The 25,814-nt window shown below is 43.0% G+C and overlaps 1 protein-coding gene across 5 annotated transcripts; it reads left to right on the top strand.

Moving 5' to 3' along the window:
- The first annotated feature begins 32 nt into the window (after window positions 1-32).
- On the top strand, window positions 33-25,286 carry DZANK1 (double zinc ribbon and ankyrin repeat domains 1). Of its 5 annotated transcripts, none has more exons than XM_081014847.1 (17): window positions 33-126; window positions 930-1,053; window positions 4,213-4,366; window positions 6,395-6,512; window positions 8,388-8,484; window positions 9,128-9,252; window positions 9,675-9,788; window positions 9,932-10,024; window positions 10,919-11,138; window positions 13,277-13,380; window positions 15,036-15,110; window positions 17,125-17,221; window positions 18,573-18,667; window positions 20,458-20,538; window positions 21,326-21,453; window positions 22,274-22,348; window positions 23,153-24,373. In XM_081014847.1, the coding sequence occupies exons 2-17, from the start codon at window positions 945-947 to the stop codon at window positions 23,175-23,177; spliced, it is 1,710 nt and encodes a 569-aa protein (XP_080870973.1). In that variant the 5' UTR covers window positions 33-126; window positions 930-944; the 3' UTR covers window positions 23,178-24,373. The 5 variants fall into 5 exon arrangements, with proteins under 5 accessions (XP_080870973.1, XP_080870972.1, XP_080870969.1 ...); XM_081014843.1 differs by lacking the exon at window positions 23,153-24,373 and adding an exon at window positions 24,384-25,286 and having other exon boundaries at window positions 35-126; XM_081014844.1 differs by lacking the exons at window positions 33-126; window positions 23,153-24,373 and adding exons at window positions 133-255; window positions 24,384-25,286.
- The last annotated feature ends 528 nt before the right edge of the window (window positions 25,287-25,814 follow it).

The following is a 25,814-nucleotide window of genomic DNA, read 5'->3' as shown; positions in this document are numbered from 1 at the left end:
CGGTTGCCGTGGCGACGAGGCCGGTGACGTCAACAGAAAGCGCCCGTCGGGGGCGGGGCTGGCGGGAAAGAGAGGCCGCGGTTGCCGTGGCGACGGACGAGCCTTGGGCCCGGAGCGAGGCCGCCGGTGAGTGTCGCCTGAGGGGCGGCTGGGCTGTCTCGTTCGCCGGCGGGAAGGGCGGTGGCTCCGGGGCTCTTCCGTTGCACCTGGTGGTTCTCCCCGGTGCCGAGGACCGGAAAAGATACAGGACGAAGGGTGATGCTTGGTTTTTTATCCCCCAGTTTCCTACAGAACATAACAAAACAATGATGAAATTGGTTTGTGGGGTTTTTTTTACTGAAAACAGGATAATCACGATCAAATTCTGAGGCTCAGACAGCATAAAATGGTTCCAGCGATATTTTTGAGGACTAAAACTTAAGGGGGCCAAGTGAGCCCACTGGATGAGGGATTCCTAGAGCAGGTGTGGAGAACCTCTGGCCCTCCAGATGTTACTGAATTACAACTCCCATCAACCCTGGCCATTGAGCATGCATGCTGGGGGTGATGGGAATTGTAGTTCATTAGCATCTGGAGGGCCAAAAAGTTCCTAGCACCTGTTGTAGAGCCTAGATCCAGGTGACCTATCTCATTGACTCAGCAAGTGCGCCTCAGACAGTGCCACTGGAAGATACTGGCATGCAAACAGCCTTTAAAGGATGCCAAGAGGAGAGGTTTACAGCAATCCTTCTGCAATTCATAGCATGCACAGTTGAGATCATAACCATTTCTATTTAGATAGAATTACTGTAAATCCCACTGGCTACAGTGGGCTTACTGTCGGGTAAGTATGAATAGGATTGCAGCCTCAGTCTTGGAGTGGATGTACATATGTATTACTTACTGCATTGTTGTGTTCAAAATAATAATATTTTGCTTTGTTCCAATAGACCTTGAGGGAAAAAATGACTGCTGGATCCATCTTAGTGCCTCAAATTATACCACTACGATTGTCAACACCAGGCAAAGCTAAACATGAAATAGATACAAATACACTTATAGAGATCAAATCAGGTATTTGCAACAGCTCAGAATGCATGCTATATGTTTCATTTTATATGGGCAACACACACACTGCTGGTCTTTCCGTTTCATTTCATAAGTGATTTCATCTTGTAAAAAGGAAGACACTTTAAAACAGATTTGGGGAACCTCAGGCCCAGAGATGAAACACAGCCCTCCAGGCCTCTCTAAATGGACCTAAGGGTAATACCAACGCCACAGTTCTCCCTAGATCACACTTCATTCCAGCTCTGCCCCAAACCCTTCTGGGCAAAAGGGTTGCATGTTCTTGAACTGTGATAATGCCTCTTGTTTGTCCTGGATGGAGAGAGGTGTGCATAGGAGTGTGAATGTGTGAATGAATGAATGAATGAATAAATAAATGAATGTAACCTGATGTACAAAGGTAAGAATCACACCTGTTGGCTCTTGTCCAACCCACTACAGGCATTTATCTGGGACAGCATAAAAATGGTGGTTAGAGGTACTGTTTTGGGGGGACGGGAGGCAGGCAGGTGTGTGTGGGGGACTCCCAGGTCCTGAATGGGGAAACTGTGACCCTGAAGGAGCACGTGCGCAGCCTGGGAGTCATTTTGGACTCACAGCTGTCCATGGAGGCACAGGTCAGTTCTGTGTCTAGGGCAGCTGTTTACCAGCTCCATCTGGTACGCAGGTTGAGACCCTATCTGCCCGCAAACTGTCTCACCAGAGTGGTGCATGCTCTGGTTATCTCCCGCTTGGACTACTGCAACACGCTCTATGTGGGACTACCTTTGAAGGTGACCCAGAAACTGCAGCTAATCCAGAATGTGGCAGCTAGACTGGTGACAGGGAGTGGCTGCTGAGACCATATAACACCAGTCGTGAAAGACCTACATTGGCTCCCAGTGCATTTCCGAGCACAATTCAAAGCGTTGGTGCTGACCTTTAAAGCCCTAAACGGCCTCGGCGTAGTATACCTGAAGGAGCATCTCCACCCCCATCGTTCAGCCCGGACACTGAGGTCCAGCACTGAGGGCCTTCTGGCGGTTCCCTCACTGCGAGAAGTGAGATTACAGGGAACCAGGCAGAGGGCCTTCTCGGTAGTGGCGCCCACCCTGTGGAACACCCTCCCATCAGATGTCAAGGAAATAAACAACTATCCGATTTTTAGAAGACATCCGAAGGCAGCCCTGTTTGGGCAAGTTTTTAATGTTTGAAGTTTTATTCTGTTTTTAATGTTCTGTTGAAGGCCACCCAGAGCGGCTGGGGAAACCCAGCCAGATTGGCGGGGTAGAAATGATAAATTATTAAATTCTTCTTCTTTGCTATTACATACTATTAGCAAGGACATAAAGGAATTGGGGGGGGGGGGACACCACAAATGGGAAAAGCGTTTATAACATAGTACTTCAAAAAAAGAAAGGAACTCACCATCCCCCAAATTATTCACTTCTCTCAGTAAATGCTGTTGTTGGCATCTGTTTGTCTTGAGAGACAGTGGAGTGTGACTCCAGGGGTGAAGTCAAACCGCTGCATTAGCAAAGTGCAAGCCTGGGGGTCCTATGCTGCCCAGACGACAAGACCCACTCTCAGGTTCACTGATGTGCTCCAAAGGAAAGCAGAGCAATATGCTTGGCACCAGCTTGGGCTGCAGGAGTTCCTGGAAGGAGGCATACATGGCTCCTGTTTCATTTCCCATAAAAATCATATGCTACTGAAGCTAATGGCATGTTTTTTCAGGAAAATGCACACACGGAGAAAGCCTCCTTCAACACCTGAGGCTCAGTAGTACTGTTTTTCTGCAGATCTATACAGTGGTGCCTCGCAAGACGAAATTAATTCGTTCCGCGAGTTTTGTTGTCTTGCGATTTTTTTCGTCTTGCGAAGCACGGTGTCGGGGAAAGTTTTGGAAAAGCTTCAAAAATCACCAAAGTCTTTAAAAACCTCAAAAAAGGCTACCACACCGCGTTCTATGAGTTGCTCCTCGAAGTCAAGTCGCAACTGTATTAACGGTGTTAAGAAAAAGGAAACAAACTTGCAAGACGTTTCCGTCTTGCGAAGCAAGCCCATAGGGAAAATCGTCTTGCGAAGCAGCTCAAAAAACAAAAAACCCTTTCGTCTAGCGAGTTTTTTGTCTTGCGAGGCATTCGTCTTGCAAGGTACCACTGTAGATGGGCATCAGGTGTATCAGCACTGGAGAAATCAGATGTGTGCCAGGAGTTTAGAAAGAGAATGGGGAAAGGGAAAATTCTTCCCTTTCTTACTCTGCAACAGTGTCTGCCCACCCCATAAAGTGCTCTGGTTCAGTGCTGACAGCCCTGAATTAGAGCCTTTCAGCACTTTATTGGGAAAGGGGTTCCCTTCTGAATCCTCCAAAAGCACAACAAGGCTCCAGTTTCCGCCTAGCTAAAACACAGGCAATCCTATTTGGTGCGGCTGCTAAATCGCAACATTGTTGTAGGTTGCAACTTGCAGTTACTAATCTTTGGGAAAGCTTGCTTCCAGGCTGTACAAATACTGTATAGATTGCAGCTGAATACTGTATATTTTTATGTACAGTGGTGCCCCGCAAGACGAATGCCTCGCAAGACGGAAAACCCGCTAGACGAAAGGGTTTTCCGTTTTGGAGGTGCTTCGCAAAACGAATTTCCTATGTGCTTGCTTCGCAAGACAAAAATGTCTTGCGAGTTCCTCCGGGGTTTTTTTTCCTTTCCCCCCCCTTTTTCCCAAGCCGCTAAACCGCTTAACAGCTGATGCTAAGCCGCTTATCAGCTGATCTTTAAGCCGCTTAACAGCTGATGCTAAGCCGCTTATCAGCTGATCTTTAAGCCGCTTAACAGCTGATGCTAAGCCGCTTATCAGCTGATCGTTAAGCCGCTTATCAGCTGATCTTTAAGCCGGCTAAGCCGCTAATACTGTAGCGCTAAGCCGCTAAACCTCTAATGGGCTTGCTTCGCAAGACGAAAAAACCCGCAAGACGAAGAGACTCGCGGAACGGATTCTTTTCGTCTTGCGAGGCACCACTGTACAGAGAAAAATGCATTCATGGTCTTTAAGGGGGAGATAGACACCTGCTCGCAGGAAGTCTGTTCTTGTGATTTAAATTTGTGGAGTTTTTAAAAGGAATATTTTCATATAGAAATTAGTGTTTGAGGGGAGAAGGATAACATCCTTTTTTTCATCTTTCAGATACCCCTGATGTCTCCATATATTATACTATTGATGGAAGTAAACCACAGCTCTTTAGGAAACTTAATTACAGAGATCATAATACTTTTAAGTATAATGGACCAATCACATTACCAGATGGGAAAATAACAATTAAGGCACTGGCAGTTACAAAGTAAGTGTTATCACTATGTAATCCAGCTTTTAAACAAAGGCAGATTTTGCTTTGTGTGTGTGTGTGTGTGTGTGTGTGTGTTGATGGCAATTAATTTTTTTGGTATCATCTTTGATATATAACAAATATAGGTGAAATACTACTCTGTGTTATCCTCTAAAGCTAAACTAGATATGACTATAATTGCATTAACACCACTGAAGTATACATTTTTTTTAATGTAAATAGCAACCAAGGGGAAGCCTGAGCAGTCTAGGGGTAAAGGAAGTTTAACTTTTCTTTTCCACTGTCTCAACACAAATCCCCTCTCAAAAGCTGGTATGTACATTTTGAAGCAGTTCTTCGCTGACACTGTAACGCTGCCTGCCCTTTTAGAAATTTTGTGGCCCAAGGACTCCCTTGCTTGAAGTCTGGATAGGCAAATACCAAGTATCACTCCTGCGCGATATACAATAGTGTTTTCTCTTTGGTTAGGAAGAGCCCAAGACAAGATTCCTCCAACTCACACCTCTTCCCTATCTAGACAAAGGAATTATTTCCCCAAGCACAAATCTCTGAAGGTTTTCTGCCTCATGCTGCTCCAGGTCTCCACTCCATTAGCTAGTTCTCCTGCCTTCTATTTTATCCTCACAACAGCCCTCTGGTTAGGCTGAGCGATAGTGACTGGCCCAAAGTCTCCCCAGACCTAGTCCAACACTGTGATGCTGAAGGTTTACTGGTCACGGTAGGTCACTCTAATGTTTATCTCCCATGAGGTTGCTCCAGCAATACATGCCCAAGATTTGGGCAAACAGGGAACCAGGAGAAGTTGGGCTGGCTCTTCCTCCCCATAGTGACTGGAGAAAGTCTGTAAGTTTCCCCATCTCCAGAATAAGAGACTAAAGTACTAGTGAAAGGTTGGGGTCATGAGTTGCACTTGAGGGTGCCATCCACAAGGTGGAATTATACAGAGGCTTTGTGACCGTGCCAAATGCAAAGAGCAGCTTCAGCAAATAGATTTCTGTTAGGACCATGATACAGATCCAAAGGGACGCGGGTGGCGCTGTGGGTAAAACCTCAGTGCCTAGGACTTGCCGATCGTATGGTCGGCAGTTCGAATCCCCGCGGCAGGGTGAGCTCCCGTCATTTGGTCCCAGCTCCTGCCCACCTAGCAGTTCGAAAGCACCCTTAAGTGCAAGTAGATAAATAGGTGCCGCTTTATTGCGGGAAGGTAAACGGTGTTTCCGTGTGCTGCACTGGTGCTGGCTCGCCAGAGTAGCTTCGTCACGCTGGCCACGTGACCCGGAAGTGTCTCCGGACAGCGCTGGCCCCCGGCCTCTTAAGTGAGATGGGCGCGCAACCCTAGAGTCGGACACGACTGGCCTGTACGGGCAGGGGTACCTTTACCTTTACCTTACAGATCAAAAGAGGTAAAATTTCATGAGATGGAAGCATAGAATCACAGAACTGTAGAATTGTACAGCTGGAAGGGACCCTGAGAATCGTCTAGTCCAGGCACCCCCAACCTTCAGCCCTCCTGATGTTTTGGCCTACAACTCCCATGATCCCTAGATAACAGGCCCAGTGGTCAGGGATTATGGGAATTGTAGTCCAAAACATCTGGAGGGCCGAAGGTTGGGGATGCCTGGTCTAGTCCAGCCTCCATCAATGCGAGAATATATATCTCCATGTGGAAATTTCTACTGTTGTTTCTGTTACGTATTGGTTGGATGTTATTTTGTGTTATTGTTTATTTTATGGATTGGTTTTGGTTTAGTTTAACTTTGATTATTGTTACCTGCATTGAGGAGTCTCTTTGAGGACTTAAAGGCAAGATATAATTTTTTAAAAAAATTAAGTAATAAAGTTGAAACACATGTAATCCTTATTTACCTATTCTTTTCCTACTGTGTTAGAACACAGACAACATGAGACCCGCAAAGCCAAATTCTTATACATTTACCAGAGGCAGCAAAAAGAAGAGAATCCCTTATATGAGACACAAATTATGCAGGCCTGGTCTAGAGTTTCTCGATTCTTAACTTACAGAGACGGCAGAGAGAGTACCGTTGTAACAAAAGTATTTATAGTAGAATATGTAACTCCCAACGTACATGTACCTGATGAAGATGAGAATGAGAATTTCCTGGAAGATCTCATCAGTCAGGCAAGTTATAAAAATGTTAAATCTACTGAAAAGTGTTATGAATCATTAATGCTGTTAAATATGAAGGTCTTGCAGCATAATAGGTCTTGTTGCTGGAGAGATCTATGAGGAGTGTTTCAGAAAACATTGAGGTACTGGACACAAAAAGTAGAATTCAACGTCACGCTAACACAGTTGTTCCATCAGCATGACCATTTTTGTTTGCCAAATGGAACAACCTCCCCTTTCCTTCTCTCAAGTTCTGTTCTGGGGGTTCTCCTGACCCTCCAGAGTGGATTTGTGGGAGAAGAGAGAGAGAAAGCCCCATTGTACCAGCAGGAGTTCTTCCATTGGCTTCCACTAGTGCACTGGGTTAGTTGGATCTAACTCAAAGTAACTCAGGTTTATACAGGGGAAGCATCTATTTAAGTAACTCATCAGAACCCTCGTGGAGCAAGTTCATGGTCAAATAAGGCTTCTTCCATTCCTGCTGCAACTTAGGGAACAACAGTGGCTTAATAATCCATGTTCTTCCTGTTTGCCTGGGGTGTCACAAAAAGTGGAGAGATATTGAGCATCTGCAGAAGTTATTCCCTCCACCCCCAACCTCTATTCATGCATACCTGGTGGTCTCCATTCATATTGGAGGGATCACAAGTTGTGCAAGCCTGTTATAATGTACAAAGGGAGATAGGTAAAAGGTGAAGGACCTCTGGAGGGTTAATTCCAGTCAAAAGTGACTGGGGTGTGGCGCGCTCATCTTGCTTCAGGCCGAGGGAGCCAGCGTTGTCCACAGACAGCTTTCTGACGAGTACCAGAGCGCACGGAAACGCCATTTACCTTCCGGCCACAGCGGTACCTATTTATCTACTTGCACTGGTGTGCTTTCAAACTGTTAGGTTTGCAGAAGTTGGGACAGAGAAATGGGAGCTCACCTTGTTGCAGGGATTCGAACCACCGACCTTCCAATTGGCAAACCCAGGAGCCTCAGTGGTTTAGTCCACAGTGCCACCCGTGTCTCCCTACAAAGGAATATAGAAAGCTGCCTTACATTAAATAAGAATCATTGGTTCATTTAACTTAGTATTGTCAGCACCAACGGGCTCATATGGCCATGGGTATCATAGAATTGTAGAGATGGAAGGGACCCCAAGGATCATGTAGTCCATCCCCCTGCAATGGAGGGATCAACTAATGGTTGAAGATGTGGTGGAAAGGGGGAGAAAGGATTTTAGTAAGACTTAGAAAAATAAATAGGAGATACAAGAAGAGAGAGAATTATTGCCCCTTTTTGGACACCAAAGAAATGGGCAAGGAGCCATGGGAGATAATCAGCCAAGAGCTCATATGCTTCAGGAATAGCAGGGGCCAGGAAATGCATAGAGAAAAGGGGAAACAAGACTCCAAAGAGAATTTCTGGATGAAAGGCTCCAAAGGGAAAAGAAAAGAAAAAAAGAAATATTCTGGCATGCTGAATGTAAACTATACATTTGTCTTGGCCTCTGGTTTATCTCCATCCCTAATCAAATTATGGCTCTGAAATAAAAAATGGGTGGAATCCTGAAATGTCTCTGGATTGTAGAGTGTACCTAGATAATACAAAGATTAAGTGGAACATTTCATTCCATGCATGAGATGTTGTAGCAATTTATGCCAACAGATGCAGGGATTATGTTGTTTCTAGATAGCAGTAGAGGCCAACAATGTGTAGGGTGTCCACAGATGCAGACATAACCTGTCACTTGCTACCTTGCCCCATTCATAATTCCCTCCTTCATTCCTACCACAAGGCCTGTTACAAAAGCAGGCTGATAAGAGTTCTTTCAGAATGGTTAGAGCATGTGTAACAGACCAAAATATGTATATGGGATTATAAATCAGAATCTTTTTTCTTAGGAGATGGAAGATGAATTGTCTCATTTGAATCTAAGAAAGAAAGAAGCAAGTGCTGAAAGCAGATTCCATTTGCCTGATGTAGCACTGGAATTAAAAGGTACTGTATGTTAAATCCAGAATTGAGAGAACTCCAAAAAGGTCACTGGTTCAAAGAATTTGAACTGGCAGCACATGAGCTTTATGGATAACTTCCTGAACCCATTCTTTTCTGTACTCAAAGTTACTCTCTTGGATATTACCATTTAATTTTGTATCAAAATGACCAGTGAAACTGGCAGTTCTGTAAATTTGACCTTGTGCAACTTTATCACTCCAGTTGTCAGTAAGCTTTAGGCTACCAGTTTACCATATACAACTGATTAGCATACTTATGCAAAGCATACAACCGCCTCCTCTGTGTTTTGTATTGCGTGCAAACGTGGTCCATATGGAATAGCACCTGTGGACCAGTTCTTTATTATACGCCTAGTACAATTTTTGAACCATTGAACAGACTATCAATATAATAATATAAATAGGGATTAAAACAACAATCGTCTAAACTACGGGGCAGCCTCTATATGTTATTATTTCCATGTATGTATTTTGGTATATGTGAATTTGTCATTGATTTAACTCTTTTCTAATTTATTTCATTCCAGAACATGCTTTAGATGCGTTTTACACAGTTAGTCAAGGTTAACATTCTTTTGAAGTGTGATATTGAAAAATAATAAAATGAAATGTGTGTGTAATTTTAGGCTTGCCAAAAGAAAAATCATTTGTGCCCTCACAAATCATTGGAACACATCTGTTGAAAAATTACTTGAATACCTCAAGTGATGGAGAAAAGTCTAATTCTGCCACATGGATGCCTCGATCTCAGGTAATGAAAGTGGCTAGTTGGGTAAAAGGCATGTTAAGTGTTTGCACTGGCTTGTATAAAGAAGTAGTGTTAGAAAGGATTTGCAGATCTCGACTTTTTCTTAGTGGACACACAGATTTGCCCCAACCAGGTCTCCAGTGTTTCCATTGCCACCAGTGTCAGTTCTTGCCACCATTGTCACTACAACACCAGGAATTAATTTCCTAGTATTTTCATAGACATGCTGAAACAGTAAAGTCTTGAGTGCGGTTGGCTGCTGTTGCCTTTTTCGTCCTGTTGCTATGCATGTGAAATTTCTTTTTTCACTTTTAACCTGTGATTCATTCCACGGATTTTGACAGTTCTCACCTTTCAAGCTTTGAGGATTATTGTCCTGGTTTGGCAAGAAGATGGGTACAAATGTGTCTGTTATTTTCCTGCAGATGGAATTGTGCAACAAATGCCAGACTATGGTGCCCAGGAACTCACCAACATGTATCGTATGTGAAGCTCTGATGACTCCACGGCTGCAAGAACAAGGCAGCGTCCGCCAAAAGGTAGCTCAGAGTGGATGTAAAAATAAAAGATTTCTTGGGGGGGGGGGGATTCCTGCTGTAGCAGTGAGGACATAATACCTGATATATTCCTACATTGCTTGACACTTACATTTACTGAAATGTGCTTGTTCTGTAATCCAAAGGGCAAAGTAGTCTACTGTGTGTGCGGAGCAGGAAATCCAATTTGCATTACGCAGTGTGTGGTCTGTGGGATCCAATTTCCAGAAGCGCAAATGGTAAGGAAATTTCCGCACAAAATAATCACGCACAAGCAATCTGAGAGACCCAGGACCACTTGACAAGTTTCTCAGTCATCTGGTTCATGTGAGATGCCATTAAATATTTTACAGATTACTTGCTGTATAATTTGCATAATAGAATGAAAGCCTTAGTATCAAAACCAGGTCTGCTACATAAATTAGACTGCTACTACACAGAACTGCATTTCATTTGGGTGCCTACAAATCACTTTCTAGTGCTTTGTATCCCTTATCAGTAGCTCAAGGGAAGTCAAGCAGACAATTGCACAATCCTATACACATCTAAGTTCTACTGGGTTCAGTGGGGCTTTCTGCCTGAAATGGCTGCTTCTGACCAGCAAAATCCAAGCAAGTAAGAAAGTCGGCAAACTCTGGCTGTTCGGATATCTGAATCAGCCACTTGTATAGCAAGGTTTGGATATACTTTTTTGGATTCAGGTAACTAAGTTTTCAGAGAATGAGTGTTCCGATAGTGGGACCAGCATGTAATAAAGAATGAAGAGGAATTTTCTATGTGCCTTAGGCTGAAAATGAAAATGAGTCTGCTTTAAAATAAGCCAGTATATTGCACTTTGTTATAGCCTATAACTAAAATAAATAACAGTGAACAAATATAAGCCATTTATGATGCACATCTATTTAGACTACAATACTGATGAGACAGTATCTGCAGGAGGCACTCCTTCATTTTGAACCCTCCAAATGATGAGTGTAAATGTATGTTCAGACCACTGGATCAGATAGAGAATGTCAGAGTTCCTTCAGAAAACATTTTAATTTATTTAGGGTAAATATATTGGTGGGATTTTTTGTGTGTCTCTGATAAGCTGTGTCATCCTTTTTACCTATAATACAACCTATCTTTAACAGAGCAACAGCTTGCAGACCAGGCAGCAATCAGTCATTTCATTGCCACCATCAATACCTAATTTACTAGAGAAAAAAGAGCAAGGAACTCAAACCATTGGCTTGTACTACCCATCCATCAAATTTCTAGAGAAGAAAGAAAGTGAGCTCCTTTCTCAAAAGGAAAAATCGAACGAGACAAATTATCACAAACCTCTGCTCACAGCCATCAGTCCTGGAAGAGGTAAAAAGATGCTATTCAGAATGACTCCTTCATAAAACAGCCCTTGGGGTTCTCCTATCCCTAGACTCCTTTGCAGATGAAGAACTTGAGTCATTGTGCTTACAGCAACTTTCAGCTATCCTTTTGTACTAGGTTCAGTTTTTTATGCAGGTTCTTAGATTTTGATGGAATTTGCTGCCAAGGAGTGTGGTGGAGTCTCCTTCTTTGGAGGTCTTTAAGCAGAGGCTTGACAGCCATATGTCAGGAGTGCTCTGATGGTGTTTCCTGCTTGGCAGGGGGTTGGACTCGATGGCCCTTGTGGTCTCTTCCAACTCTATGATTCTATGATTCTATGATGGTATGTTCTGCTGTATTTTTTATATGTGATTGATTTTGATTGGGGGATTTTAATTATCGTATACTGCCCAATTAACCATACCGTCTGGGGGATTCACAATTTATTGATTTTTAAAGGTGATTTGTTACCCACCTTGGAGAAAATATTTTTAATGAAGGGAAAATAAATGTTTAAACATAAAATAAATAACAAGGTTTTCAATCTGGCTGCTTAGGGGAAGGAGGGAGAGAGGGGAGATCTGGCCCAATAAGTTCCTGGAAAATGGAGACAGGATTCCCTTCTCTGTTGTTTGTGTTCATCAGGGCCATTACATGCAGTCCCACTTTCAATACTGTTTGCGCCTGCAAAAGTTTCAGGGCAGTCATACGGCTTCATTTCCAATCAGTGCATGCCTTCCTGCTGAAATACAGTGGTGCCTCGTAAGATGAAATTAATTCATTCCGTGAGTTTTTTCGTCTAGCAAATTTTTCGTCTTGCGAAGCACGAAATCCCATAGGAATGCATTGAAATTCAATTAATGCGTTCCTATGGTCAAAAAAAGTCCAAACAAAGCCAAATTTGGTACAACAAGAGTTTATTAAGTGCTCTTTAAAGTCACACATACTGTAAAGAGCATTTCAAAAACTGAAGGAACAATAAATTCAAAAATTGAAGGAACAATAAAAATCAGAAAAATTCAGAAAAAAACCACACAAGCTTCCAGATTCTTGCAAACCCCTCCTCAACTGTTCCCCCAGCCACTCACCACACAGAAATTCAAATCCAGAATTTTTTTAAAAAAACAGCAGAGTGGCCCAATGGTCACAGAAAATCATAAAAATTCAGGAAAAAACCACACAAGCTTCCAGATTCTTGCAAACCCCTCCTCAACTGTTCCCCCAGCCACCCACCACACAGAAATTCAAACCCAGAATATTTTTTTAAAAAAACAGCAGAGTGGCCCAATGGTCACAGAAAATCATAAAAATGCAGAAAGAAAACACGCAAGCTTCCAGATTCTTGCAAACCCCTCCTCAACTGTTCCCCCAGCCACCCACCACACAGAAATTCAAACCCAGAATTTTTTTTTAAAAAAACAGCAGAGTGGCCCAATGGTCACAAAAAATCATAAAAATGCAGAAAAAAAACCCACAAGCTTCCAGATTCTTGCAAACCCCTCCTCAACACCAAGTCCTTGAATTCCAAACACCCCAACCCAAAATCCAAAAACCCCAAAAAAAGTTTTAAAAGTTTAACTTACCAAATGGCTGCAAAAGAAGTTTTGGAAAAGCGTCAAAAATCACCAAAGTCTTCAAAAACCTCAAAAAAGGCTACCACACCGCGTGCTATGAGTTGCTCCTCGAAGTCAAGTCGCAACTGCACCTCTTCAAGCAATGCACCCTGTATTACTGTAACGGTTTTAAGAAAAAGGAAACAAACTTGCAAGACATTTTCGTCTTGCGAAGCAAGCCCATAGGGAAATTCGTCTTGCAAAGCAGCTCAAAAAAACGCAAAACCCTTTCGTCTAGCGAGTTTTTCGTCTTGCGAGGCATTCGTCTTGCGGGGCACCACTGTATTGTTGTTTCTTTGTCTCATTTTTGTTGCCCACCCACCCAAGCAATAGTGTAATAACATTGGGGAAGCATCGCAAAGCAACTAATAAAATGAAATGATTTGTGGATGGTCCAATATGGATCCACCACTGTTGTGTTTATGACATGTTGTAGAAATCACCTGCAAGAGCCACCAGTCTAGAAGGACCCTCTTTCTTGAGCTACTCTGTAACACCAATGATATGTTCAATCTATTTTCCTTCATTCAGGTTACTGGAGGAAGCAACTAGATCATGTTTGTGCACACCTCAGAAGCTACACGCAAAACAATCTGGAGTTCAGGACTTTGATTGGAGAGCCTCAAATGGGGAAGGTAAGAGAAAGAAGGGACCTTTTATGGCTCTAATCTTTCTCCTGTGATGCTGATGCATAAAGGGAATTAGGGTAGTAATTTAAGGCAAGAGGTGAGATGACTCTTGGCTTTTTTTAAATAAATAGAGGCTTGCTGAGAAGAAGGGAGACAGTCCTTTTTTCCAAGCAACTGGTGAGAGAAGTTAGTATCTGGATTTGTTTTATATCACTTTCTCAGTGGGAGTGAGGTCGATGTTAGGATGGATATCCTTTTCTCTGGTAATATTTTCTATAGATTTATAAATTCTGTGAGTCTTCAGTTTTATAAATTAGCTGGCCAGTTTTAAGTCTCTTGCTGACTCCAGCAGTCTGCATTATGTAGTATTCTTTTCATCAGACTGAAGAGAGGCCAAACTGGAGGTGCAAAACATGCTTGAAGAGAGAGACCGTTTACAAATGTTTATACACTAATGCTAGAAGCCTCCAAGCCTAGATGGGACATAATGGAAACCTGATGGAATGGGAGGAATCAGTGGGGCACAGTTTTGTCTCTGGGTATCCACTTCATGGGAAGGACGTATCGGAGGTGGTGTCTCTGTGTGTGTCAAAGAGAGCATTGAGTCCAGCAAGCTAGAAATCCCCAAAGAGGGAGACTCATCCACAGAATCACTGTGGGTGATAATACTGGGCCCCAAGAATATGTGAGTATTGGGAGCATGCTGTCATCTCCCTGATCAAAATGATCAGGGAGACTGAGATGGAGAAGGTTAATAATCAAGCCAGTTGTAAGAGTTAATGATAAAAGGGTTGGTGATAATGGGGTCTCAGTGGTCCACTTGGCTGGGGTCATGCCTGTTTTGGATGGGATCACACTCTCCATTCTCCTGTGAGGGTTGGGTTTGCCATTTGAACGTACTACTGTGTCTGGCGTTGCTCCTGGTTGCCTTGGTTTTAGGTTTGGCTGATTCAACAACTGCACTGCTACTGAAAGATACACCCAAGATACCTTGGTTTAACCAGAGGATATTACTGCACTGCACTCCACTTGGAGCTGTTTTTTAAAATAGTTCGGGAACTTTGGCAGGTGCAAAATGTTCCTGCTTGCCTCTTGATGGGCTTGAGTCAGCATAATCATATATTACCTATTTTTGGCAACCAGTTTCTGCACCCAATACAAGGTGCTGGTTTTGACCTTCCAAACCAAAAATGACCAGGTCCTGATAAGTTCTTTGAAGTACCCTTTTCTTCCCTGCCTGTCAGCCATTTGAACCTCCACGTTAAAAAGAACTAGAGCCCTTCATATTCCATCTTGTGTTGAGATCACAGTAGCCTCTGCAAAAAACAGGGCCTTTTCCATTACAGCTCTGACATTGTGGAATACCTTTCTGCAGGCGGTGTTTTGGTCCCCTCCTTGGTATCTTCTTGCCAGCTGGTCAAGACTCATCTCAAAATGCTTTGTACTGCTGATTTATTTTTCTTACTGCTATTCCGCTTTTCTTTTCAACTAAGATTTTAACTGGTTTTCTATATAACCTAGCTGTATTGTACACTGATTTGAAAAATCTTTTTTGAAAGTAGTGTGTGTGTGTGTGTGTGTGTGTGTGTGTGTAAGGATCATAGCTATTTTTCTTTTTAAAGGAAGAAAATAAAACTTAATCGCATTTTTCCCTTCTATAGCTTATTTCTGCTACAGTCCACAAGGACAGCTATCAAGTCAGTCTCCAGATAAATTATGCACTTGCTATAAATAAGGTCAGTGTGGAAATCAAAGCTGTTAAAGATGGGAAGGTGCTATAATGAGAATCATTGGTAGTCGGGAGTCAGTAAATCGCAACTTGGCTAATCAAGGCTCATTGCAGTTCTTTTAAACCAGTGGTATTCCAAATATCTACCTTTTGGGAAATCTTTCTTCACTGGGGAATATGTGTGCAGCTGCTTTAAAGCATTTTACATTAGGGGTGACCCTCCAGAGGTGGTTTTTATCTATCTATCTATCCATCCTTGCACCTTTTTTGTAACTATACATTAGACAGGCTTATTCCCTTTCCTTAGCTTTACACATGTGCAGAAATGAGGTCACATTCTCAGAGAAAAAGCATGCCTGTATTATCAGAGCTAGATGACTGACTCTGGAGGATCAGTGTCTACTTTCTATCTAATCTGAGGCTGAGTTTTTCCTACACAAACATTCTTGACACATTCTTAATACAGGCTGGGTAAGCAGATTCTCCTAACAAATATGCTTTCTAATATATTGCCCATCTGATCTTCCTTTATATATTCTTCCAAAATAGCACTTTATCCTTCCTGCTTATATCGCCACCAAAGAAGAGTCCGTGACCAGAAGGAGGAGGAGTATCAGGAGGAATGGATGAAATTCAAAGACTATTTAGCTAAATATATTAAGATAATTTAAATAGAAATACTTGCAAATACCAGATTGGCTTAGGATTTAAATATGTGATGTTATAGAATAATATGTTCAAAGTTAGAATGAAAAGAAAGAAATATGTTAATTGACTAAGTAAATTTTATGAGAAATTTGTTTTGGAAAACTGTCACAAGGATATACATTGAAACTCAGCCAGGAGGATTCGAGGAAGTCTCCTAACAATGTTAATAAGAGTGGAATAATTACAGTTAGGATTTATGTTTGTTTGTTTGTCTATAAATTTTGGAAAATCAATAACATCTTTGAATATATATATATATATATATATATATATATATATATATATCTCCACCAAAATCATAGTCTGTATCCTGGAGTGGGGTAGGGCTATAATGGTTCATGCTTTTCAGGATTGTTCCCAGATTACTGTATAATCAGTATATTCACTTTCCCCAACATTAGGCACTCTGCATTACTATTGCTTCACTGAATTTTTGTGGTCAATCTAAGTGCCATTAATCCATTAAATTCCTGGAAGAATTCTCCACTTATCCCATCTGGACATTGGTCCTTTTTTATTCCTTGTTCTTTTTCACTTAAAATAGAACATCTAATCTATATCACTGTTGTCTTGTGGTCTTAGGGATTGTACTGCTATTCATATAACTTGTTTTACCTACTTTTTATTTTTATAGCTTCCAGTAACAACCCATATATTGATTGTTGTTGTGCTTGAATTGAGAGTTTGATTAAGGATTAGTCCACACAGATTAATACGAACAGGTGTTGTACTTGTGGATGCTCCTCAAAAGTTTGTTCATTCTTCCCTTGCCCTTGCGCTGTGAATAAAACAACCAGAGACTGGTTTGTCGTGTAGTCTGAACCTAGGCTCATGGTTTGTTTCCTCATAGCCATGAGTGGGCTTGTATTCTGTTTTCTTCCTTACACACGATGAGTTGTAACCAAGATTTGCTCTTGGCTTACCACTTTTGGTTTGTTCAAAGGAAACAAACCATGAGCCCTGGTTGGATAACTCAACAAGCCAAGACTGTTGAGGTGTGTTGCAGAACATTGAGTGGGTGCACCAGCATGGTGCTCATTCAAATTAAACCATTGTTTGTCTTTAAACTGTTATTTAAATTTTTATGCAACATGCAAACTGCACCTAAGATTATTCCCAACACCTGCTGTAGCTATACATCATAGGGAAGGATAAGCAGTGGTATTCAGATTGACTTTCAGAGATGCTTAGCTGCCATAACAGATCTTCTCACCAAGAAAGTTTGCAATACAGTTTACAACCACTGTGTTGAATTATAGCTTATGTTGGTATGGCAAAGGTTGTCATATAATATACTGTTTATGCTTCTCCAGGATATTTTAACCAATAAACCACTGGCATTTGGCTATCACGAACTGAGCCCCAGCAAAGCAGGAAGAGCTGGATTATATGAAAGTCAAGCCGGTCTGGGTGAGCATTCTGGTGTGATTTGGTTCAAATGCTATCCTTGTTTTGTACATTTTCAAACAGTGACTTGTACCCAGAAAAGTATGTACCACTTAACACATCTGAAAATTAAACCTTAAAGTAGATCCCAAGTGCATGGTATTCCCAAGGACCCTTCACTGCTTTCAGCACCTTTCCATTCTGCAGAGCCAGGGACCTATGAGGATAGTCCATCCTCAGATGGGTTTCCAGATGGCTCTGGGGGATTTTCCAGCTAATATGTCTGGTGCTGCTGTCAAAGCCCTCCCCAACCTCTGGAACACCCACAAGGCGTGGACCATTGACACAATATCCTCTGAGCGCCCTCTCCTGCTTTGTGGAGCCGATTTGGCTTCCTGGTATACTCCAGAGCTTAGGGTGAGGAAAGAAGCTGGGAGACAGCTCAAACGCAAGTGGAGAAAAACTCCAGTTGAATGCAATCAAACACTTGTGAGGGCTCATCCTGGAGCCTACCTAGTGGCAGAGAAGGCAGCAAAGGTGGCTTACTTGGCTGCCTCCATTGCATCCTTGTTGTGCTCTCCAACAGAGCTTTTCCAGGTAGTGTGAGTCTGGCCCGAAGGAGGTGGTGGAACCAATGGTAGCTCACTGTGACTTGTGACTTGTTTGCAAAGCATTTTGAGGACAAAATCGCTTGCATCCACCGGGACCTTGACTCCGTTATTACAGCAGATGAGTCTCAAGGCATGTCAAGAGGGCGGCAGCAGAACGGGCATTTTTTGCAGTGGCTCCCTGCTTATGGAACAAGAGAGGCTGGCCCAATGGCTTCGTTGCATATCTTTAAGTGCCAGGCAAAAACATTCATCTTCTCCCAGGCCTTTGGCTATCAGTTATAGCAACTCAACACAATGACCCCATGGGGCTTTGCCTTGTAATTCACCTGATGCCTGATGCTTCCATCTCAGATGCTGGTCTCTTTGATGGTGGAAATGTAGCCTGCTGCTATATGTCAGGCTGTGAGCTACAGACCGAGAGCCAAAAGAGGTGGCACACACACCTCTTGCCTAGGTTTCTTGGTGTGGAGGGGAAAGGCGCTTCCATCAAGAGCTTCAGGTATTCACTGACCTGAAAAAGAGAATTTGATCAGCAGCAAAGTCAGAAAGCCATACATCTTTAAAAAGAAGAAAAACGTACCAGGCATCTCAGTGGAAATACCGGAACATATTCTTGGGGGAGAAGACTGCAGGATTTGTTAAGAATATTGCAATAAAGAAAAAACTTTAGTAAATAGCTCATGCTGCTGTTATGTGGGGCTCCTGTGTTATTTTGCTATACTATGGACATCACTTGAATATCATTGTAGCGTTCTCTATTTTAGCCCGAGAAGAGAGTCAAAGAGTGCCAAGTCCCAGCGAGAAAGTCAAAAGGATGATGAAAACAGGGACATGTCTAGAAAAAGAAGACAAGCTCACTGTATGTATCTGCTCTTAGTATGGCGGTTAACACCTCTGTAGGGATGCTGCAACATAAGCAGTGTTAGTACCAAGCTGGAAAGTACTATTTGAGGTAGGAAAAGCGCAGCAAATATTATTACTTCCATTGCCTTTTCCCTTCCTCCTACTTCTGCTCTGAGGAGGGCATTTCCTTTTTTGTCTTGGTAGCCAGAGCAATCCCACAGGGAGAGCATGTAGAGCAGGTGCATGCCTGGTTAAGGCCACGCAGTATATCCCTGGCCTTGGCACCAAAGTGGGTGGGTGGCGGAAATATTGGACAAGAGCTATTGGGTCACACTTCCATCCTGTCACAAGTGAGTCATCAGCTGGCCTGCCGTGCACTCATTTCCAACCTCACTTTTGTTCATGCAAACGGAACTGCTTATATAAATCCTTGGAATTTGCATACTTGACTTAGAGGGACGCGAGTGGCGCTGTGGGTTAAACCACAGAGCCTAGGACTTGCCGATCAGAAGGTTGGCAGTTTGAATCCCCGCGACAGGGTGAGCTCCCATTGCTCGGTCCCTGCTCCTGCCAACCTAGCAGTTTGAAAGCACGTCAAAGTGCAAGTAGATAAATAGGTACCACTCCAGCGGGAAGGTAAACGGCGTTTCCGTGCGCTGCTCTGGTTCGCCAGAAGCGGCTTAGTCATGCTGGCCACATGACCCGGAAGCTGTACGCTGGCTCCCTCAGTCAATAAAGCAAGATGAGCGCCGCAACCCCAAAGTCAATCATGACTGGACCTAATGGTCAGGGGTCCCTTTACCTTTACCTTTTTATGGTCACTGGAGTCTCTGAGCAAGAGTACCATGTGCCTTGGCCCTTTTCCTCACTGTTATTGTGCCTGCAGATGTTCCTTCTGAACAGGGCTTCCCTCAAGGTCATATGCACACTCTTGGCACCATGGCTCTGGGGAAAGATGCCTTCCAAAGCGAAACAAATCTGTTCTGAAACTGGGGCCGATGGCTCTCCAATATGTAGCAAATGGTGATTTTCAGTGGGATGTCTCACCTCTCTGTTAGAAGCAAAGCTGATTTGCTCCAATGAGCTCATCGTTTTCCTCTTGACTGAAAGGAGTTCCCGGGGATGATTGTGTGGTTGACTTATGTCACAATTCTGGCACCACAAACCCATCCTGACGTCTGTTATTCAGAACTGACCTTACCAGCAAGCAATGTATAGCTCCATTCTGCATGCCCTGTCACCTGACTTGGGGTTGAGATCACCTTGAAGAGGGTTTATATACTGATGGGGGGCATGCAGTAACTACACCCTGAGCTCCCTTATTCAGTGGTTGGTCTGGCAGGTGGGGAGCAGTTTTTTTCCATTGATCTCTGTGGGAGGACAATTACTTATATTGGCCTTTGACAAGATGAGACTTTGTGCCCTCAGGGATGGAGTAACTGATGGAGCTTAGGATGTGGCATGCACCAGCCATGCCCACGACCCATCCATGGCATGTTGCTTTCATAGGCACTCTGCCATTGTTTGGTCAGTCTGGTATTCTTTGAAATAGAGCATTTCTGCCAGTAGCCCAGGGTGGTGGTATAGGCAGGCACCTCTTGCACATGGAACACCCTCTCCAGGAGCTGAATGACACACCTGCAGGTTACTACTGCCACTCAGCAGGCAGCTTCCTGGCTGTAGGATTGCATCTCCATTGCCTAGAAATGGCTGTTTTTAACAAACATATATGCAGGCTGCATACCATTGAGTTTGTTTTTATATAGATCATTCTATATTAGCTGTTTTGTTTCTGCATTTTTCTAGACTGAATCTAGGCAGTTGCTGAAGGAAGTGGGTCCAAAAGGCGAAGGGCGACCTTTCGTAGTAGAACAACTGATTGACGAGGCAAGTTTCAGTAGTGTGGCATTCTGAAGCATTCTGTTCAGCTATTAGGAATACATTGGTTTCTTTTCTTTAATAATATTTTCCCAAAAGAAAATCAAACTATCCAATAGATGTATACCATAAAGGTACCTAGATTGTCGATACATAGTTCTTTATGCTACTCACTTAACAGGTATAAGCTTGAATAGGTGATCCACTTAGAGTTCTTCCTCTGTAGGTACAAGTTTCCCTGGCATATGTTAGTCAAGCAGTTCAGACAAATTACAGTATTTGCATGTGGTAAAGGGGATGTGGGATGAGAGCTGGTGAGCTCGGCCTTGTTCCTCTCCCCGCTTCCTGCGTGTGAATCGTCAGCAAGTCCTGCTTTTATAGCCACCACTTATTATGCACAATCCTCTTTTCCTCCAGTTTAGTAAACATGTGTGGATATGTGAACCACATTGCCAGGATTCAGCCATCAAAAACAGTGTCTGGGCAGAAATTGCTTAAATGTCCGGAAATCCCTGTTGGAAGCGTAGATTTTGCGAATTTCCTTAAAAGTAGCTCAAAAAGTTCTCTCTTTTTTTTCTTTTTTCTTTTTTTGAGATCTTGCAAAAAAAAAAGGTCAACAACTTTTTAAAAATATGGCAACCCTAGTATATATATTCTAACAGTTGTAATTTTACTTAACATTAACCAGATCTTCCTGTAATTCAAATACCATTTGAGCAATGTGTAATGTGCAGTACTTTAAAAGAGGGAAGGAAGGGAGGTATGTTTGATTCTCTACTTTTCCCACACACTCCAGGGGGCTGACCCCAACTGCACCAACAGCGAGGACCAACCTGCTTTAACGCTGGCTGTGCTGAACAGGCATCATGAAGTTATTCCCATTCTCGTGCAGAAAGGTGCCAACGTGGACCATCAGTCAAGACCGTACGTCAGCCTTCTGCATTCTGATTAACTGGTCTGATTGTTTATGTTTATTTGGAAATGGAAGCTGTTAACATACAGAATGAACTCGAATACTTTTTAGCGGGAAGAAACTCCAATGACAATCCTTCTTGTTACATATTTTTACGTGGCTGTTTATTTGTATATATTTTAAAATTTTATATATGGATGTTTTATGGTGGCCTATATTTGTAATACCTGATAAAGGTTTGGTGAAGTAACTCTGAATACTAGGGGGAAATCTAAATGGCATTTTTACATGCCTATATAGTTCACACGGCTTGCACTGCTGCCTGAAGCAGTCAACAGGTTGTTTGAAATATGCCATGCCAATGTGCAGCTGTTCTCCCAATGCACAGTTGTCCTCCCCCACCCCTTTTTAAACATTTAATCTCACATGGAAATGTGTATTTTGTATGAAGGCTGCACAATCACACTGAATGCTGCAGATGGGACACAGAACAATCAAAATGTCAGTTCCAAGCCATCTGACCAGGGGGGAAATGAACTTCTCTGGTATGCAGTCATATTGCATATTGGTTTTTGTTCTTATTTTGTGTGTTTATACATTGTTATTATGATGTTGTGAACTCAGATGAAGTGTGGTATACAAATTTAACTAATAAATAATAATAAGTGCCTGTAGTTAATTAAAAGCAGGTTCCCATTTTATATGTTATGATTTAAAGGTGAGTTCTTACTGCTACTTGTCATTTGTGATGGCTGGAAGCAAGCCGGCCTCCCAGTTGGCAGCCTAGGTTTCTTACGCCTTGTCCCCTTTCCTCGCTCTACTTTTACACAGGCTTAACAATACAGCTCTACATGAAGCAGTCTTGCTTGGATTGGAAGGATGGGAATGCATGGATGCATTGCTAGGGTAAGTACGGAGAAACCTTGGCTTAAAAAGGGGTGCTGAGTGCATCCAGCACCTACTTCTTCTCAGGATAAGTAGAGAGTTGACATAGTATCATTGGATTAAGGGACCCTGTGATGTTAGTTCCCCCTGCAATGTTAGTTCTAGTAACTCAGCCCTGTTCTTCTAACAGATACATCATTATAAAATAAATTTTAACTGGTTGTCCACAGTCCACCCACACTGAGGCCATGTTATTGTGATACACTACAGCTGCAGGTTTACATCTTCTCTGACAATGGTAGCAGGAGTAGTGGGATTGAGTGGCACAGCAGTCTGGGACCCCCGAGTTGGCGGTGGATCCCAGTTGTGCCATCTGCCTGCATTGCAAGGAGAAGCTGAGCAGGGAAAAGTTCCAGAGACTACGCCAAGAGCAGCCTTAAAGTACACCTTTAAAGAGCCAGTGTGGTGTAGTGGTTAAGAGCAGTGAATTCATAATCTGGTGAACCGGGTTCAATTCCCTGCTCCTCCATATGCAGCTGCTGGGTGACCTTGGGCTAGTCACACTTCTTTGAAGTCTCTCAGCCTCACTCACCTCACAGAGTGTTTGTTGTGGGGGAAGAAGGGAAAGGAGATTGTTAGCCGCTTTGAGACTCCTTAGGGTAGTGATAAAGCGGGATATCAAATCCAAACTCTTCTTCTACACCTGCACATACGGTAGTAGTTCCTCTTGCTTAGGTAAGAGGCAGAGGCAGAGATGTCAGGCATGAAAAAGGTGTCCAAACAGAGGAAAAGAGAAGCCCCGACTCACTCTCTGCTCACCCCAAGAAGTAGGAGCAGTTTGGTCAGGTGACTGGAGAGGAGGAAGTATGGTCCAGGAAATGAAAGTTTCCAGCACCCAGACCAGCCGCCCCCTCAAATCTTGCTGCTCTGTGTCCAGTACCACCCAACACCATTGAATCAGTGCCCACAAACAAAACTACTGGTAGGAAACTAATCCCTTCAAGTTTTTTTCTCCCTATCCCACCTCCCTATTTAAAGGCACCTAGAATGCAAGTGCTGGGCCAGTTTGTCTGAAATTTGGAAGCATGCCTGCTATGGATGCCACTTTAATGTATGTTGTTTTTAGACCAATTGCACTCGAAATACTAGTGAAGATTATTTTTTCCCTTTTGTTACCTGCCCCACCCCCCAACTCTAAAAGTTGCCCATGTGGGGAAAGCACTGCAGTTATCCTTCTGAAATTTGGCAGGATTCATCCCTTGGGGTGGGTCTATGACATGGGTAGGCAAACTAAGGCCCAGAGGCCAGATGTGATCCAATCGCCTTCTAAATCTGGCTCATGGATGGTCCGGGAATCAGCGTGTTTTTTACATGAGTAGAATGTGTGCTTTTATTTAAAATGCATATCTAGGTTATTTGTGGGACATAGGAATTCGTTCATTATTATTGTTTTTCAAAATACAGTCCGACCCCCCACAAGGTCTGACAGTGGACCGGCTCCCTGCTGAAAAAGTTTGCTGACCCCTGGTCTATGATACCTGCAGATTTAATGAAATTCTTCCTAAAAATAAAAAGACGCTTTTACTTTGTGCTGGAGAGCTTTTAAAGTTTAATTTAAAAAACAATCACGCCAACCCACACCCACAAAACCCCATAGGGGAAACTCTGCCTGTTGTGAAAAGAAGTATAACTAGTTTTGACTTCCCAGTGGCAAGAAGTGGGAGGGAACAAACCCTCATTTTTCCTGAAGAGGATGCTGCCATGGACCATGAGTCGAATCAATGGGCCTCGCTTCACACCATGGCATGTTGTTTTCTGAAACAGCAAATGAGGCTCCAAAGTTAATTTTGTTGCCCGGGAGCAACCCTAGTATTAACACATTTTTATGTAGTTTTGTTATAACTGCTGACAGCAGTAAGAGCTATTAACATTGTTTGAAACAAGAATCGTGACTTCATTTTCCTGGCACAACAATCTAAGCCCTCCTTCCGGCAAGCGAGAGAAAGGCAGTTGCACTGGGTAGAGGTATCCCTGATAAAAGGTCTTTTTTTCACAGATGTAATGCAAACATTAAGAAGAAGAATTCCAGAGGGCTGTCAGCCTGTGATTTGGCACTGAAGAGTGGCATTGACAAAATAGTTTCATTGTTTGCTAGAAAGCTAGGAAAGAGGATGTTAGACAAAACTTCCACAACACAGGCAGAGTCCACCTAATGGCTCAGGGCCGCAATACCTCAAGGACCGCCTCTCCCCATATGAACCGAACTGGACCCTGCGATCATCATCTGCAGCCCTTCTTTATGTGCCCCCTCCACAAGAGGTCCAGAGGGTGGCAACATTAGAATGGGCCTTTTCTATGGCAGCTTCGTTTGTGGAATGCTCTCCCCGGGGAGGTTCACCTGGTTCCTTCATTGCATATATTTAGGCACCAGGCAAAACCTTCCCTTTATAACCAGGCCTTTGGTCTTGTGTAACTATCTGTGGCCTTTTAGAATCGGGCAGGATGCTTTTAATGTATCCCCCCCCAATTGCTTTTAATTTATCTATGTGCCGGGCGGGGGGGCGGGGATTGCTTGCAAGTCATTTTGCCTTGCCTTTGGAAAAATAAAGTTTCTAACGAAACACCACAATAGACAAAATCCCTAAGTAGCATGATTAAACCAACAAACCATGACATCAGACTGAGGTCACCTTGAACATGTTTGATGCCAGCATGCCTTGCTCACCTGAACATCATCACACTTATGGATGACTGCAGGAGATGTGAATGGCCAAAGGCAGGCCTAACCTACTTACTTCCAGGAGGAAATGCAAATGAGAGTTAACATTGTACTAGACAAATCCCTGATAATGGACTATATCAATATAATAATTGGATACATACCTGCAACATATCTGTTTAGCATCAGTAGCATGTATGCTAATTCTCTTTCTGATACAATAAAATTGCATTTGATTTCTCTTGGTTGTCCTTGTTAACTCTTGGAGTGTTAACGTGTGGAGCACGTTCAGGTCTCATTGCCAAAATATCCTCAAAAGGGGTGACAGGACCACATGTGCTAACTGCACACCTCATAACACTTTATTAGTATTGAATAACTACATTAGGGATCCTATAAATTTCATGGCATTATGTGAGTCCCTAAGAATTTGCACACAGTCTTTTTATTATGTGTATATCCAATCTGAATTTTGACAGGTTAGATCAGGCTTCCTCAACATTGGCCCTCCAGATTTTTTGAGACTACAATTCCCATCATCCCTGACCACTGGTGCTGCTAGCTAGGGATCATGGGAGTTGTAGGCCAAAAACATCTGGAGGGACAGGTTGAGGAAGCCTGGGTTAGATTTTTCCACCTAATAAATGTCATGTCTAGAGAGACTGAATCAAACATTTTATTACTTTCTGCAAAGAATAGTTTGAACATCTGTATCTTCATTCAGTATGAGAACTCGTTGGGAATCATCAACTGGTTTGTCAAAAGGGT

Source organism: Podarcis pityusensis (genome assembly GCF_964106645.2).
Source record: "Podarcis pityusensis genome assembly, chromosome: 7".
Classification (NCBI taxonomy): Eukaryota; Metazoa; Chordata; class Lepidosauria; order Squamata; family Lacertidae; genus Podarcis; species Podarcis pityusensis.
This window is presented reverse-complemented; position numbering and strand designations above follow the sequence as displayed.